At 36.8% G+C, this 16476-nt stretch overlaps 1 gene segment (V, D, J or C); it reads left to right on the forward strand.

Moving 5' to 3' along the window:
• The first annotated feature begins 7827 nt into the window (after positions 1-7827).
• LOC101425274 (immunoglobulin kappa variable 3-20-like) overlaps positions 7828-16476 on the forward strand; it is a 62917-nt gene continuing 54268 nt past the window's right edge. The window contains 1 exon segment of the V gene segment in view: positions 7828-7902. Within this exon segment, the coding sequence occupies positions 7854-7902 (49 nt within the window).

Raw genomic sequence — 16476 nt, forward strand, 5'->3', positions numbered from 1 at the left:
TCTATTCCTTCTAGGGTCTGTGTAGGAGGTTCATGTCTTTACAGGAATTTGTTCATCTTATCTATATTATCTAGTTTTTGACATATAGTTGTTCATAATATTCTCTTAGGATGTCTCTTATTTCTGCGGGGTCAGTGGTAATGGCCCCTCTCTCATTTCTGATTTTATTTATTTGTGTCTTCTCTCTTTTTCCCTTTGTCATTCTAGCTAAGGGTTTGCTGATTTTGTTGACCTTCTCAAGGAACAACCTTTTGGTTTTGTTGATTGTCTCAATTGTTTTTTGTTCTCCATTTCATTTATTCTGCTCTGACCTTTACTTTTTCTGTGTTTTGATTTGGTCTGGGATTATTTTGTTGTTCTTTCCCTTTTTCCTCAGGTATGAAAATGAGTCTTCAATCTTAGCTCTTTTTCTTTTGAAATGTAAGCATTAAGGGATATACATTTTTCTTTCAGCACCACCTTTGCAATGTTCCAAAGGTTTTGACATGCTATTATCTCATTTTCATTCATCTTAAGATATTAGCTGGATTATCTTCCAATTTCTTCTTACTGCACTGATTTTTTAAATGAATGTGTTGTTTTTAATCTCCACATATTTATAAAATTTCCATTTTCCGTTCAGTATTGATTTCTAACTTCATACTGTTATGATCAGAGAAAGTGTTTTGTAAAATTTCAGTCATTTAAAATTTACTGAGACTTGTCTTGTGACCCAACATAAGGTCTATCTTGGAAAATTTTCCATGAACACTTGAAATAAATGTGTACCCTGCTGTTTTGGGGTGTAATGCCCTCTAGAGGTCTGTCATGACTAGTTTGTTCATCATATTATTGAAACACTTTTTATCCTCTGTGCAGATGTTCTAGCCATTACTGAGAGTGGTTTATTGTAGTACCCAGCTGTTATCGTAGGGAGATATAGTTCCCCTTCAGTTTTGCCAGCGTGTGCCTCATGTATCTTGGAGCACTAATGTTAGGTGCATAATTATTTAGTATATTTAATTCTTCTTGATGAATTGCCCCTTTTATTAATATATAATGTCACCCTTCATCCGTACTAACAGTTTTGCATTGAGAACTATTTTGACTGATTTTAATATCTCTACTCTAGCTCATTTTTGGTTATATTTTGCATGGAATATCTTTCTCCATTCTTTCACTTTTAACTTGGTTGTGACCTTCCATCTAAAATGAGTCTCTTTTAGATGGCTGATATTTTTTAGTCCATTCTATAATCTATGTCTTTTGATTGCTAGTTCAAGCTATTAACATTCAATGTTATCACTGTAAAATCCTTACTTACTTCATCCTTTTTGACCTTTGGGCTTCCATTTTTATATCATACTATTATCTGTCTTTTTATCCATTAATTTACTCTCTCAAATAATCTTTATTTCTACACACTTCTCTAAGTCTCTCATGCTTGTTTTTCCTTTCAGGCATCCATACTCCCTTTAGGAACTCTTGTAATTGTGGGATTTTGGTAACATATTATATCAAGTATTGTTTTCCTGTGAAGATTTTGAACTCCCCTTTATTTTTCAAAGAACAGCTTTGCCAGATATAGAATTCTTAGCTGGCAGGTTTTGTCTTTCAGGACCCTTTTATTCTTTCCTCCATGGCCTTATGAGAGGTCAGAAGTTAATCTTATTGAGTTTCCCTTGTATGTGATGATTTGCTTTTCTCTCTTTGCTTTCAGAATCTTCTCTTTATCTCTGATATTTGTTGTTCTGAATAGTGTGTGTCTTGGCATAGGTCTAGATAACATTTATTGTGTTTGGGGTGTGTTTTCTTCTTGGATTTATGCATTTCGTAAAGGTAGAGAAGTTTATAGCCATTATTTCTCAGATATTCCTTATGCCCCCTTACCATTTTCTCCTTCTTCTGGGACACCATTAATGCATTTTTTTTTTCCTTTTACACTGTCATTCAACTCCCTGAGACTCTGTTCCATTTTTTCCCTTCTCTTCCCTTCCTGTTCTCCTGTCTTTCTAATTCAGATGTTCTGTCTTAAAAATCACTAATTGAATCTTCTAGTAATTCAAATCCACTGTTAGTTTCCTCTAATGTATTTTTAATTTCATCCATGTCTTTCCTTCCCATAAGTTCTGTTACTTTTCTTTGTAGGGTTTCGAATTTTCCTCTATGCTCCCCTATTGTCTTAATACCCTTGATCTTTTTAATGATATTTTCTTTCATTTCTTTAAATCTATTTAGGAGAGTTGTTTGATTATCATTGTTTAATTTTCTTAAATTCTGTATCTCCTCAGGATATTTGGCTTGTTCCTTTGCCTGAGCCATCTCATCTTGTTTCCTATTATGGTTTGTAAAGTTTTGTTGGTGTCTAGATATCTGAATATGTTGGTGAATTTACTCTGATGCCACTTTATTCTCTTTTCTATTGTTCTTATTTTTTTGCACCTTTTCTTTGATATTTGGTTCAACTTATCCTAAGTCTTTAAAATTGCCCAGGTTAAGTTATCAAAATAGTGACAGGGACTCCCTAATGAGGCACAGATTTTCTCCAAGAACTTAAAGAACAGAGAGACCAAACTGAGCTTTGGCACACTTTTCCATGTTGATGTATCTCTCTCCTTTTTTTTTTTTTTTTTTTTGCTCTGGCTATAGCTGAGATTCAGAGAGGGCCCCACTGGCAAAATGCCTTGAAGAAAAGACCTCTGATTCTTACTGTCCTTTCCTTTCCAGCAGCTGACAGGGAGGAGGAAGGCATCTAGTCACTTCTCAGTCATCTGCAATGAGACAATTGTTTTACCACAGATTAATATCTTGGGCATAGGGAAGGAGTCCCTCCTGGTGGTCTGGGGTTTTAGTGTCTCACAGTTGTTGTTTTTTTTTTTGCTTGTTTGTTTCAAGCTCTATACCTCTCTGTCCCTAACCCTTCTGGGAGATGTGAAGCACCATCCTGGTCTGCTGATACCCAAATCAGACCCTTGCGCAACTTTGGGCTCTTTCTCCATTGTATTGTGAGGGAGCTGAGCCCTGTCTGCCTAATCTGATGCAATCTTCCCACCATCCCCTCTCTTTGTTACTTTTGAATGCAAGCATTGAATTATGTAAATTTCCCTCTCAGCACTGCTTTCACTGCATCCTGTATATTCTGATATTCTGAGCTCTCAATTTCATTTGTCTCAACATATTCATTCATTTCTCTTGCAATTTTTTCTTTGACCAACTGATTGTTAAATACTATGTTGTTTAATCTCCAGATATTTGTGAATTTTCTCATTTTATGTCTGTTGTTAGTTTTCAACTTTATTGCATTATGATCTGAGAAAGTGTTTTGCATAATTTCAATCTTTTAAAATTTATTTAGATCTGCTTTATGACCCAACATATGATCTATCCTGCAGAGAGACTTATGAGAACTTGAGAAGAATGTTTATCCTCTTGTTTGGGTGTTCAATATTCTGTATATGTCTGTTATGTTTAGTTCATTTATCACACGTTTCAAGCTTGCTCTTTCTTTCTTTATTATCTTCCAAGATGATCTATCCAATAATGAGAGTTGTATATTACAATGTCTAATAATTATTGTAGAGACAGCTATTTCTTCCTTCAGTTTTGTCACATAATTTATGACCTACACATATATGGCTATTTCCTTCTGGTGAATGGCCTCTTTTATTATTATTAATATAAAATGACCTTCCTTGTCACCTGTAAAAGCTTTGCCTTTAGTTTATTTCATCTGATTTAAGTATGACTTCTGAAGCTTTTTTTTTTTTTAATCTTTTGGTTACTGCATGCATGGAATATCTTTTTTTCCAGATTTTCATTTTAGTCTATTTATATCCTTTAACCTAGGGTGAGTCTTCTATAGACAGCATAGAAATAGTTTATATTTTCTTATCCATTCCTCCAGGCTGTGTCTTTCAATTTGGGAGCTTAATTCATTAACATTCAATGTCATTACTCTATAGACAGTTCTTAATTCACAGATTATTTTTAAAATTATTTTTAAAGAAGTTTTAGATTACAGGAAAGTTACATGAAAATATAGGGTTTATTCAACACAGTTTTTTAATCCATCCATAACTTTATAGATACTTAGGTTGTTACCATCTTTTGACAATTGTGAATAATGCCAGTAAGAAGATTGGTGTGGAGATGTGTGTTGTGTTATGGCACTCAGTTCTTCTGGGTATATACCTAGTAGTGGTACTGTTGGGTCCCATGGGAAATCAATATTCAACTTCTTTAGGAACGGTCAGACAATCCTCCAGAGTGGCTGTACCATTCACACCTACAGCAACATTGAATTAGTGTTCCTATCATGCCACATCCTCTCAAACATTTGTAGTAGTCTGACTTTTTAATTTATTTTTTTCTAAATTTTTAAAGAAAATATGTTGAACGAAGCAAGTCACGCACAAAAGGACAAATATTTTATGATTGCTCTTCCAGGACCTTCATGAATACATTGTGTAATGTCATGCAGATAATAACTTGAATATGTGTCAACAGCAAATAGAGTAAGCTCAGTCAGAGAATGGAAACCTGAGGGATAATTTGGGCAGGATTGATAGAAAAGAAGTGTGTTAATCCTGGGAAATGAATAAAAAAGTGTGTTAATCTTGGGAAATGAATAGAAAATTGAAAGGCAAATAATATTTGTAGCTAGTAGTATGAGAGTGGTTTCCATGGAAATTTTAAGACAGAGAATATTACTAAAATGAAAGTAAAAAAATGTAACATGGGAATGTATAGCATAGTAAAACCACATCGTAAATATGAACATGGGTAAAACTGAATATAAAAGATCATTTTTCTCTGAATCTGAACCTATGTATGTCAATACAAGATCTTAATATCAGAGAAAAATTATGCTTAGTGACAAGAAACCAACACCACGTACTATATATTGTATGACCCAGTTCATATAAAATGTAAATATAAATCCATTTATAAAGATGTAAACAGATTAGTGATTATTTAAGCCTGGGGAAGACAGAGGGATGAGAGCTGACTGCTAAGGGTATGAAATTTTTCTTTTTGGAGTAATGAAATAGGTCTAAAAAATTTTTGTGATGATGAACATTGTGATTATATTAAAAGCCACTGATTAAACACTTTAGTTAGATTATGTGGTATGTGGATATATTTCAATCAAATTGCCCAAAAATAAATAAATTTATCTGCAAGTATAGTTGGAAATAGCAGCAGGGAAGCATGGAATGCTCTAGAGGTGAGGAATATTCATGTTATTGAAATAATGAAAATGCTCTAATAGTGATTGAAGTAATGAATGAACAACTAAGTGATTAAGTACAACAACTACTAAGTGACTAAGTGAAATATCATTGATTTTACTGTTGGATGGATTGTATGCTTTATTAATATCATCAATAAAATTAGTTGAAAATTAATTGTATAGGACAGATTGATGAAAACATTTTATAGTTAATACACTTGTGATCTGCAAAGACACATCACGCTGAGCAAGGGAAGCCAGACACAAAATCGTGCATATGTGCTTACATTCCTAATTGTAAAAAAGTAGGTAAAACTAACCTGAAGTGTTAGAAGTCAAGATAGTGGTTAGTCTTGGGAGAGAAGCTAAGGGGGAGCTTGATATATTTTAAATGTTTTATTTCTCAATTTGGGGGCTTTTTTTATGTGTGCCTTTGTGAAAACCCATTATAAATATATAATTTTTTTATGCTTTTCTTTTTAAGTTTTACTTCAATTAAAAAGATGTGCATTTAAAAATGTAAATAATAAAAACATTTTCAGACTTACAGAATATAAAGGGGATTTCCACATACTTTACCCCCTCCCCTCTAACATTTTCACTATTAATAACATCTTTAATTAGTGTAATATTTGTTTACAATTGATGAGCAAACATTGAAGCATGCTACTAACAATGGACTATAGTTTATATTATGGTTTACTTATTGCACTTCACAATTTCAAAGCTTTTATTAAATGTATAATGGCCTGTATCTGTCATTGCAATATCATGCAGAGCAATTCCAATGCTCCAAAATACCCCACGTTACACCTGTTCTTCCCTCTCCCCACCCTAGAACCCTTCGTGAGCACTATTTAATACCAATGTTTCAAGTTTTTACGTTACTAGAATAATACGTCTACTTTAGTCCATAAATTCATTCCCCCTTCCATTTGTTCATTCCTCCATTTTGAGGATTTTTGGATGGTGATTCCTCTTCTTCTTCCAATGTTTTGGGGCTTAGATCCCATGGGGGAGACGGATGGAACTGTCTTGCTGGCAGTTGTAGATATTCTGGTTTTTTCTTGGATGGGCATTGTGCAGCCTCATCATTTTGTTAATTGTCTTTAGTGAGCCTGATAGACTGGAAAGTTAGTGTTGGCTGCAACTATGTTGAGATTTGCAGGCTCAACCGGCTTATGACTAGCTGAAATACTTAAGTCTTGACACAGATATATAGTGGATAGAGTGCTAATTATAGGTGCAAATAAGAGGGGCAGAAGAATGACCTGAAAGTAAATTATAAATGCATCTAACTCTATTATATTGCAAAGATAGCCTAACATATATTCCAAGGTAAGGCCAATCAATGGGCTTTTGATTTCCTGGGTGGGTGTGCCATGCCTAAAGTGTCCAGATGACTCTAGAGTCCTCAGGAGAACCTCTGTTTGAGTCATTGTTTATTGTATTGTGGCAATCAGTGTGATTCTTCTCAGACGTACACAAACGTAACCTCTGAAATGACCTCCCAACTCGCTTTGAAATCTCTTAGCAATAAAATATTTGTATTCAATTTATCCATTGGAGGCATTTGGGAGGTTTCTTTGGAGGAAAAGTCATACTCATGAGAGAAAATATTTTTTAAAATTTTTAACATGGTTACAGTGCCCTAGTTATTTTTCTCTCCTTCTGATTCTGTTCATGTAGAGGATTGTGTCATGAAATGGACCTGGATGCACATTGCCCCACCTGTCCTCCCTATTGATACTAGAAGGAAAATAAGAGAAGCAGGACAGTGGCTAGAGAAATGTTAGTTGTTTATTGTCTGTCCCTTCCAGTAAGAATAAACCTTTATGAGGTCAGGGATTTTTAAAATTAATACTCTATACTTAAAATTTTCCATGATATTGTTATTCGCATAATTCTATAAAAGCATTTATTTGAGATAGAAATAAATGAAGAACCTGCTCTATCAGACTCTGGGCGATTAAGCTATTTTATCTACTACCACTAGGTGGAGATCTTACACCTTATATCAGCTAATCACTTCTATTGTGATTTGAGAAACTGGATGACCTAAAGGGCAGTGCGGATGGTGACTTGTAAGGGACTGGTGACTCATTTTGAGATATAGTATTTGGATCGAGGTCACTACAGAGCCTGCTTTGGATATATGTAGGTGATGTTTCAAATTCCAAGAACAAATTGAAATATATTTTAAAAATTCAGAGGAGTGATATAGACATATAATTTTTGTACAATATTTTCATTCTATCAAATGATATGAATATCCCACACACATTCTGGTATGATATTTATAAAATTACATGATCAAATTTTAGATTTACAGAAAGAATATGAAATAATACTAAAATTAATTTATGGTTTCAAGTTGATTGCTGGTGCTTTGATATTTATTGAATATTAGCATCTTAAGTTCATTTCTGAGCTTTTTGCAGATGTGCAATTGCATTTCATGTGGTCATGATATTTTGATCTCATTCCAATATTGTCTTGACAACTCACTGCACAGGCACGTTTGTCTTTATCCTCTCTGACGCTTTGCATAGGCTCCTCAGGGACTTCGTTTCCCGCTCAGAGCTCTATTAATGAGGTTTCCCTTGAGTCGGGGACTGAGTGCAGCAGACGGTTGAGCACGATGATGTCACAGGCCCAGCTGCTGGTGCTCCTGATGTTCTGGGTCTCAGGTGAGAGGTTTAGAAGAGCAGTATCTTCATTAAGTTGGAGAATGGTTCTAACAGGCAGAGTGAATGAATTGTTTCATCTAAGGCAGATCTGATTATATATGAAAAATAAGGACAGCTGCATTTAGATATATATATTTATATACTTATTATTCAATGTACAATCTATGTTCTTTTCTTATTGCAGGTTCCAGTGGGGACATAGTGATGACCCAGTCTCCAGGCTCTGTGGCTGCATCTGCAGGAGAGACCGTCACCCTCAAGTGCAAGGCCAGTCAGAGTGTTAGCAACTACTTAAACTGGTACCACCAGAAACCAGGACAGGCTCCTAAACTGCTCATCTATAAGGCATCCACCCGGCCCTCTGGGGTCCCTGACCGATTCAGTGGCAGTGGGTCTGGAACAGATTTCACTCTCACCATCAACGGCGTCCAGGATGAAGATCTGGGAACGTATTACTGTCAGCAGTGGGATACTAGACCTCCCACAGTGGTTCAGCCTCGAACATAAACCTCCTCCCCGGTGATGTAGGTCAGTGAGTCCTGCAGCAGCAGCTGCTTCCTCCTCACACAGCCCTGAACTTTGCTTCCTCCATCTGTCTGAGACACTGCAAATTTTAGTGGATTGTACCATAGAAATCTGCCTGTGTTTCATGGGTAGGTCACATTTCACTGCGTAAATAATTTGTTTTTTAACCTCTGGGTAAAGGTCCAGGTAGTTTTACACCCCGGTGGATTGATTCTCTCTTTTACATGTCTACTTAATACTGAGAAATTTGCCATATTAATTCTTTATTCCATTATTCTCCTTCTTTCTCTGCCATCATGGCTCCAACTTTGGACCTACCAGGAAAAGTCATCTTCCTCCTTTACTTTTTCGTTGCTTGGACCCTGTTTTTCATCCAAGCCTGTTTGATCAATGTAAGAGATTGTGATTTCTTACTCTACCTTCCCTTTTTCTTGGTTTAGATACATATTTTCATTATTATTGGCATCAAATATATTTGCAAATGACTTTAATATCCCTATTCTGTAAAGAATGCTCACATTATAGAGGATGATACTGATTTAAATGGATTATATTATCAGATTGGATGTAAAGTTTTCCACCAATGTTCATATTCCTATGAAAGTCACCTTTTTCTATGGTTCTGTTATAAAATAGTTAAAGTATAATATGCACTAAAATTGAATGTTATCTAAATTGTCAGCGGATTTGAGTCTACATCATAATATTCCCATATATGAATTGACACTTAAAAGTTCATTTTTTGCAATAATGCTTGCTGTAAGAAAAGATTAAAACATACATAGATTTCTGTAATATGATCCTAACTCTTCCTATAAGACAGAATGTAGCATTGAGAAATTGAGAGAAGTAATTAATGAAAATTAATTGCTATTGCCTGAATTCACAGATAAAATGTTAAGTGAAAAAGCTACATCTCAAATGTTGTATGTTCACTTTCTGTGAAAAAAGAAAGCAATTAAAAAATATATGTATATGTGATGGTTTGAGACAGTATGAAACCCAGAAAAGTATGTTTATCCAGTCTTTCTCTGAAATCTATTGTCTGTAGGAAATTTTGATTAGGCTACTCCATTTAAAGTTTGCCCCTGTTGGATCTTTATCTTGTTACTGGAGTCCTTTTGAAAAGAATGATTTTCAGACAATGAAAGAGGTAGCCAAGTAAGCAAGAAGCTTTAGTCAAGGAATCTAGGAAGAGAATACGGAGACCAGTAGATGCTCCAATGTGCCTTGCCATGTGACAGAGTAATCCGTGATCACCAGCAACCTGTCTTTGGGAAGAAAGCTTTACTTAATGATGCCTTGATTTGGACATTTTTCTCAGACTCAAAATTATAAGCAAGTTATACATTCCTAATGTAAATCTGATCCACTTCAGGATATATGTATTTCACTAACCTAGCAAACTAGAACAGTATATGTTCATATATTCATAGTGTATGTGAAAATCTGACTCCATTTCTGCTATCCTTTTTCTTCCCTCAATCTCTTTCAGGCATTCTCATACTTTCAATGACTGTTCTAATTCTTTAACTCTATCCCTCAAGAAGTATTAAGTGTCAGCTCTCCCTTTAATCAGCCATTAGGCAGTGAAAGAAATCACGGTTACTAAGCCTGCTGTAACCTGAATACTTTTGAAGACCATTAATCAACATATTCATTTAATGTAAAAGTGGAAGAATTCCAGGCATTCTAATATTATTTCTAAAATGATTTCAGAACAGGGTGAATAAAATTTATTTTCAGGAAATATCTCATCAAGTCTGAGCAGAATACATTAAACCCTCTTACACACATAAATGCTGATTTTCTGCTATTAAGTTTTTATTGAGTGGTTATACTGTCAGTTGCAAAAATCACTCCTATCATCATACTTGAAGAGAAACAAAGCATGCATATGTATAATTAAAATATCTACTACATAATTTTAAGTGATAGAAAATAAATCAAGGCAGGGGGAGAAGAATGTGGTATAAGAATGGACAGCAATTTAAATAATGATAATTTATCTATTAACTACTTCTAGGTAATAATACATAATGCCCAAAACTGAATAGCATAAAACCTTATGTTTTTGAGGGTTTTTTGGTTAATTGTGGAGTCTGTTCACATGGGCAGGATGGACTCATTTGCCTGGACTTACTCTTAGTTTACATTTATCTGGCAGGTCCTCTTAGTACTGGCTGATCTAGACCCAATGTTCCTTAATTTCCTTCTCATGTCTGTTAGCTGGCCATCAGCCTGGATTTGGGTTGAGTGGACAACATGTCTTTTACCACCTGGCTGACTAATTTTATCTTCTTTTGATGGTTATGTGCAGGTTCAAAAAGAGGAAATAAAAGCCCAGAACAGAGAATTTAACACCCTGATGGGTCACCTACCTCTTCCCTGTGCCTTCTTAATTTAAACTTTCCTATTTTGACTCCTTCTCATCCTCCTTTCCATCCTCTGGAGCCTGCTATTTTCCTCCAAATTTTGTTTAAAATATCTTTCTAACCTTCACATGTTCTACATAGACAGAAAGTGTCTATCACTCTCCCTCTTTTTTAAAAAATTTTTAAAAAAGATCTATTTATTTATTTCACTCCCCTTCTTCCCACTGCACCAGTTGTCTGTTCTGTGTGTCTATTTGCTGCGTCTTCTTTGTCCGCTTCTGTTGTTGTCAGCAGCATGGGAATCTGTCTTTCTTTTTGTTGTGTCATCTTGTTGTGTCAGCTCTCCATGTGTTCGGCGCCACTTCTGGGCAGGCTGCACTTTCTTTTGCGCTGGGTGGCTCTCCTTACGGGGCACACTCCTTGCACGTGGGCCTCCCCTATGCAGGGGACACCCCTGTGTACCATGGCGCTCATTGTGCGCATCAGCACTGTGCATGGGCCAGCTCCACTCGGGTCAAAGAGGCCTGGGGTTTGAACCGCAGACCTCCAGTGTGGTAGACAGACACCCTAAGCACTGAGCCAAGTCCACTTCCTACTCTCCCTCTTTATGTACTCAGCCTTTGGTTCTGGCAGGACCTTCTACAAAGTGTCTCCTGAGTATACTTCATAAGCATAGCACAATGCATTTGCTCCCTCCTATTGTTTCTTTTGATAAGAAAATAAAATTTGATAAGATAGAATATTATCTCATTTTCATTCTTTTCCTAGTAAAGTACATTCCTCATTTTTCTATTCCTAATTTTAAATATGTACAAATTTCCCCATGACTCTTTCTCCTCTGGTTTCAATTTGTTCATTTATTTACACCACTAATTGTTTCTACTCTTGTGTCCTCGATTAAATTATTTATTCTCTCAGCGGATAAGATTTTGCAGATATAAAGCAGATATAATAATTGTACATATTTTGTGAGGTTGTTGTGAAGCCAAATGAGTAACACACATAAAATGCTATTAACTGAACTTGATACATAGAATATACTTGTTTCCTATGATTGAGAGTATATTCATGTCTTTCTAAACTGCATTTTATTCCTCATTATTAATAATTTTTAATAATTTAATTCACTTTCAGAGGCTGCTTTAAGAAAGTAAAAAGAAACATGATGACTTACAGTAACAAAATTTAATTCTCTCAGTTTTGGAAGCTAGAAGATAGCTATTGTATCACAAGGCTGAACTCAGGGTGTCTGTGAGACCACACTTCCTCTGGATGGTCTCTTGGAGAGTAAATTCCTCACCTCTGTCAGTCATGGTGGCTGCCAGATGTACTTGTTTTCAAACTACATCACTCTAGCTTTCAAGTCCAGCATCGCCAAATGTCTCTTTGCTCTGCCTTCACTTTGAAATTTCCTATAGGTCTGTTGAATTATCATGTCTCCTTTTTTTAGGATTACATGAAATTTCTTTTATACCCCTAACTTAAAACCTGGAATAATCTCTGCATTTTGAATTAAATTAAACGAACTACAATTATGTCTCATATGAGGCAGCAGTCATGTTTACCTGGGTTTAAGACCAGGTATTTTCAGTATATTATTCAGTCTATAGTGTGTACACTTCAACCCCAAGGAAACTTAGTTGTTGACATGCAAAATAAATTCTCTTCATCCCAACATGCCCAAACATCTAAACAAATTACAGCATCATCTCAATTCCTAAACCTCATTTATGCATCCTTAGCTCAAAATCTTAAGTCATCATCTAACTCGTCTGGTATGTATGACATTCTGGGCAGGATCAGTTCTGGGGAAAAATTAATTTCTGCCTATGGACCAATAAGAAGAGAAATAACTTTTCTGATTCCAAACTACCATGGTGGGGCAGGAATAGTATAAAAGTTTTAGACATTCCAATTCCAAAAGAGAGAATGGAAGGAAACAAGGAAGCAATGCTCCCGAGCACTTTTATTTTTTTTTAATTTTTTATTTTTTTAAATATTACATTCAAATGAGGTCCCAGTCAACCCCACCGCCCCCACACCCCACTCCCCCCACAGCAACACTCTCTCCCATCATCATGACACATCCATTGCACCTGGTAAGTACATCTCTGAGCATCACTGCACCCCATAGTCAATGGTCCACATCATAGCCCACACTCTCCCACGTTCCATCCAGTGGGCCCTGGGGGGATCTACAATGTCCTGTAATTGTCCGTGAAGCACCACCCAGGACAACTCCACGTCCCAAAAACGCCTCCCCATCTCACCTCTTCCTCCCATTCCCCGCACCCAGCAGCCACCATGGCCACCTTTCCCACACCAATGCCACATTTTCTCTGTGGACATTGGATTGGTTGTGCCCATTGCACATCTATTTCAAGTGGGGGCTTAGATTCCACATGGATACTGGATGCACTCTTCCTGCTTTCAGTTGTAGACACTCTAGGCTCCATGGTGTGGTGGTTGACCTTCCTCAATTCCATGTTAGCTGAGTGGGGTAAGTCCAATAAATCAGAGTGTAGGAACTGAAGTCTGTTGAGGCTCTGGGCCTGGGTATCATATTGTCAGTCCAGAGATTCAAATCCCCTAAATATATCTTAAAACCCAGCACCAACTACAATTCCAGTAAAGTAGCATGAAAGTCTTGTGAAAAGAGATCCCCTCTGAGCCCAGTTCCATCACGCAGAAACACCAGCTCCAAAGAAGGGCCATCTGACATGGCAGTGAACCCCATCTGCCATGACCATAGAACCCGTGGGTCTCTTTATTCCTCAAAAAAACCATTACCTGGGGTTGTATCTACTTTATCTGTCTCTTAGACTCTGCTCAGTTGTGCATAAGGGCATTCCTTCTGACAACCTCCAGCCTCTTTTTTAGAGACTCATAGCCATATAAACTCATTTCTCCTTTCAATTTCCCCCTTACATTAGGTCAAACAGCATTTTGAAGTCATGTTATTATATGTAGACAGGGATATTCTGCTGATCCGCATTGAACCTTTAATTCAAGGTCATTTTCTAGTTGCATCTTCAGCTGGTATGTGTTAGTGATCCCTCGGTGCCAGGGAGGTTCATCCCCGGGTGTCATGTCCCACGCTGGAGGGAATGCGCTGCATCTACATGCTGAGTTTGGCATCGAGAGTGGCCACATTTGAGTAACATGAAGGCTGTCAGGAGGAAACTCCCAGGCACAATGCTACTCTAGGCTTGTTCTTATTGCAGGTGTATAGGCTCACAAGCATAGCCATTAGTATCAGGAGCCCACTGTTGGGCCCTCATTCCTTCCTGGTTCTTACCGTTGCACCTGGGGGACTGCCGCTGCTCCCCCAGGGACCACGACAGAGACCCCCCGGCCAGGAACCCAGTACCCCCCCCAGCTGTTGTTTTTAATTGTTTCCACTATGAGTATATCTAAACATTACCATGTACCCTGGACATATGCCCTGTATAGCTCCCTGTCAACCACATATAGCCAGTCAATAACATCCCATATCAGTATTCCTCTGCCGCCATTGTTGAACCACTCTGTGATCCAAAACTTCCTGTAAAGTGAATCTCAACATAATGTCAGTTTCCCTTACTAGTAAAATGGAATATAGCGGTGAGTTTAAAGGTAAGATCTAGAGTACATATTGATTTGGAAAAATTTCTACATCCTATCTTTTTCTTTTCTTTTTTTTTCTAATTATTGAGCTCTTCACAAGAGTCTTAGATCACAGTAATTCATATATACAACATACAGTACTCCCACAGATCCACCATAAAACCTTTTCCCTTCCACAGTGATAATCTTTTAACTTATTCATATCATATTTCCTGAAACTGATGTACGGATTCCGAAACAATAGCTTTCAAACAAGGTGACATGTGTGCTTACAATGTGGTCCATACTTTAGGATGTACAGTTTTCTAAATTTTTTAGTTATCCTATGTTCTGCGTTATGGTTTACATTATTAGTCTGTCATCCCCTATATTTTTTTGGTGTAATACCTCTAGCGAGACTAACAAAGAAAAAAAGAGAGAAGATGCAAATACACAAAATAAGAAATGAGAAAGGCGATATCACCACTGACCCCACAGAAATAAAGACTATCATAAGAGGATACTTTGAAAAACTATATTCCAACAAAAATGACAATTTAGAGGAAATGGACAAATTCCTAGAAACACATAAGCAGCCCATATTGACGAAAGAAGAAATTGATGATCTTAACAAACCAATCACAAGCAAAGAGATAGAATCAGTCATTAAAAACCTCCCAACTAAGAAGATCCCAGGGCCAAACGGCTTCACAGGTGAATTCTACAAAACATTCCGGAAAGAACTAACACCAATCCTGCTGAAACTATTCCAAAAAATCGAAACAGAAGGAAAATTGCCGAACTCCTTCTACGATGCCAACATTACCCTAGTACCAAAGCCAAACAAAGACACCACAAGAAAGGAAAATTACAGACCAATTTCTCTAATGAACCTAGACGCAAAAATACTTAACAAAATACTTGCTAATCATACTCAACAACACATTAAACGAATTATACACCACGACCAAGTGGGATTTATTCCAGGTATGCAAGGATGGTTCAACATAAGAAAATCAATCAATGTAATACACCATATAAACAGATTGAAGGAAAAAATCACATGATTATATCTATTGATGCAGAAAAAGCATTTGACAAAATACAGCACCCCTTCTTGATAAAAACACTCCAAAAGATCGGAATACAAGGAAACTCTTTGAACATGATAAAGAGTATATATGAAAAACCTACAGCCAACATTGTTTACAATGGAGAAATTCTGAAATCCTTCCCTCTAAACTCAGGAACAAGACAAGGATGCCCATTATCTCCGCTCCTATTTAACATTGTCTTAGAAGTACTTGCTTGAGCACCGAGCGCTTTTAAATCCTGAAGTTCTGTAAGGTTTCATTGTCTGGGATCATCTCTGTGGCCTATGGACTGTCCTTGGGCCCATGGCTCTGCCCTCTGGACCTCTGGCTCTGGCTTCTGCTCCCAGGTCTCTGGTCTTTGAGTCCATGTCTTTGATATCTCTGCCTGTGGAGCTGACCACAGTCTTCATCTGGAGTAGAGTGAATTATATACATATTCTTTTTTAAAATATATTTTGAATTTATTTTTAAAAATTACATTCATCACACAAAATGTTACTTTAAAAAATATAAGAGGTTCCCATATGCCTCACTCCACACACCCCTCACTTTGGACATATTAACAATGTCTTTCATTAGTGCGGTACGTTTATTGCAATTAATGAATACATTGGAGCACACTCTCCCAGTACATTCAGTGGGTTATGGCATGATATATAATGTCCTGCATCTGTCCTGTAATATAATTCAGCACAACTCCAAATCCTGCATGCCCCCATATCACACCTCCTCTTCCCTTTCCCTGTCTTCAGCATCTCCTGTGGCCACTGCCATATACATATTCTTAATCATTATCGGTATCCTATTAGGTATCTTATGTTAGATAGGAACTTTTGAATATGATATTTTTGTTAAGATGTGGCCCAACTGAATGAAAGAAGGCCTTAATTCATAATACTGAATTCTGTTATAAGCATGAGAAATTCAGTTAAAGAGATAGAAGCAGAGGCAGGAGCCAGGAGATGGTAGTCAACAGAACCCAGAGGAGAAAGCAG

This window comes from Dasypus novemcinctus, chromosome 17 (assembly GCF_030445035.2).
Source record: "Dasypus novemcinctus isolate mDasNov1 chromosome 17, mDasNov1.1.hap2, whole genome shotgun sequence".
Lineage (NCBI taxonomy): Eukaryota > Metazoa > Chordata > Mammalia > Cingulata > Dasypodidae > Dasypus > Dasypus novemcinctus.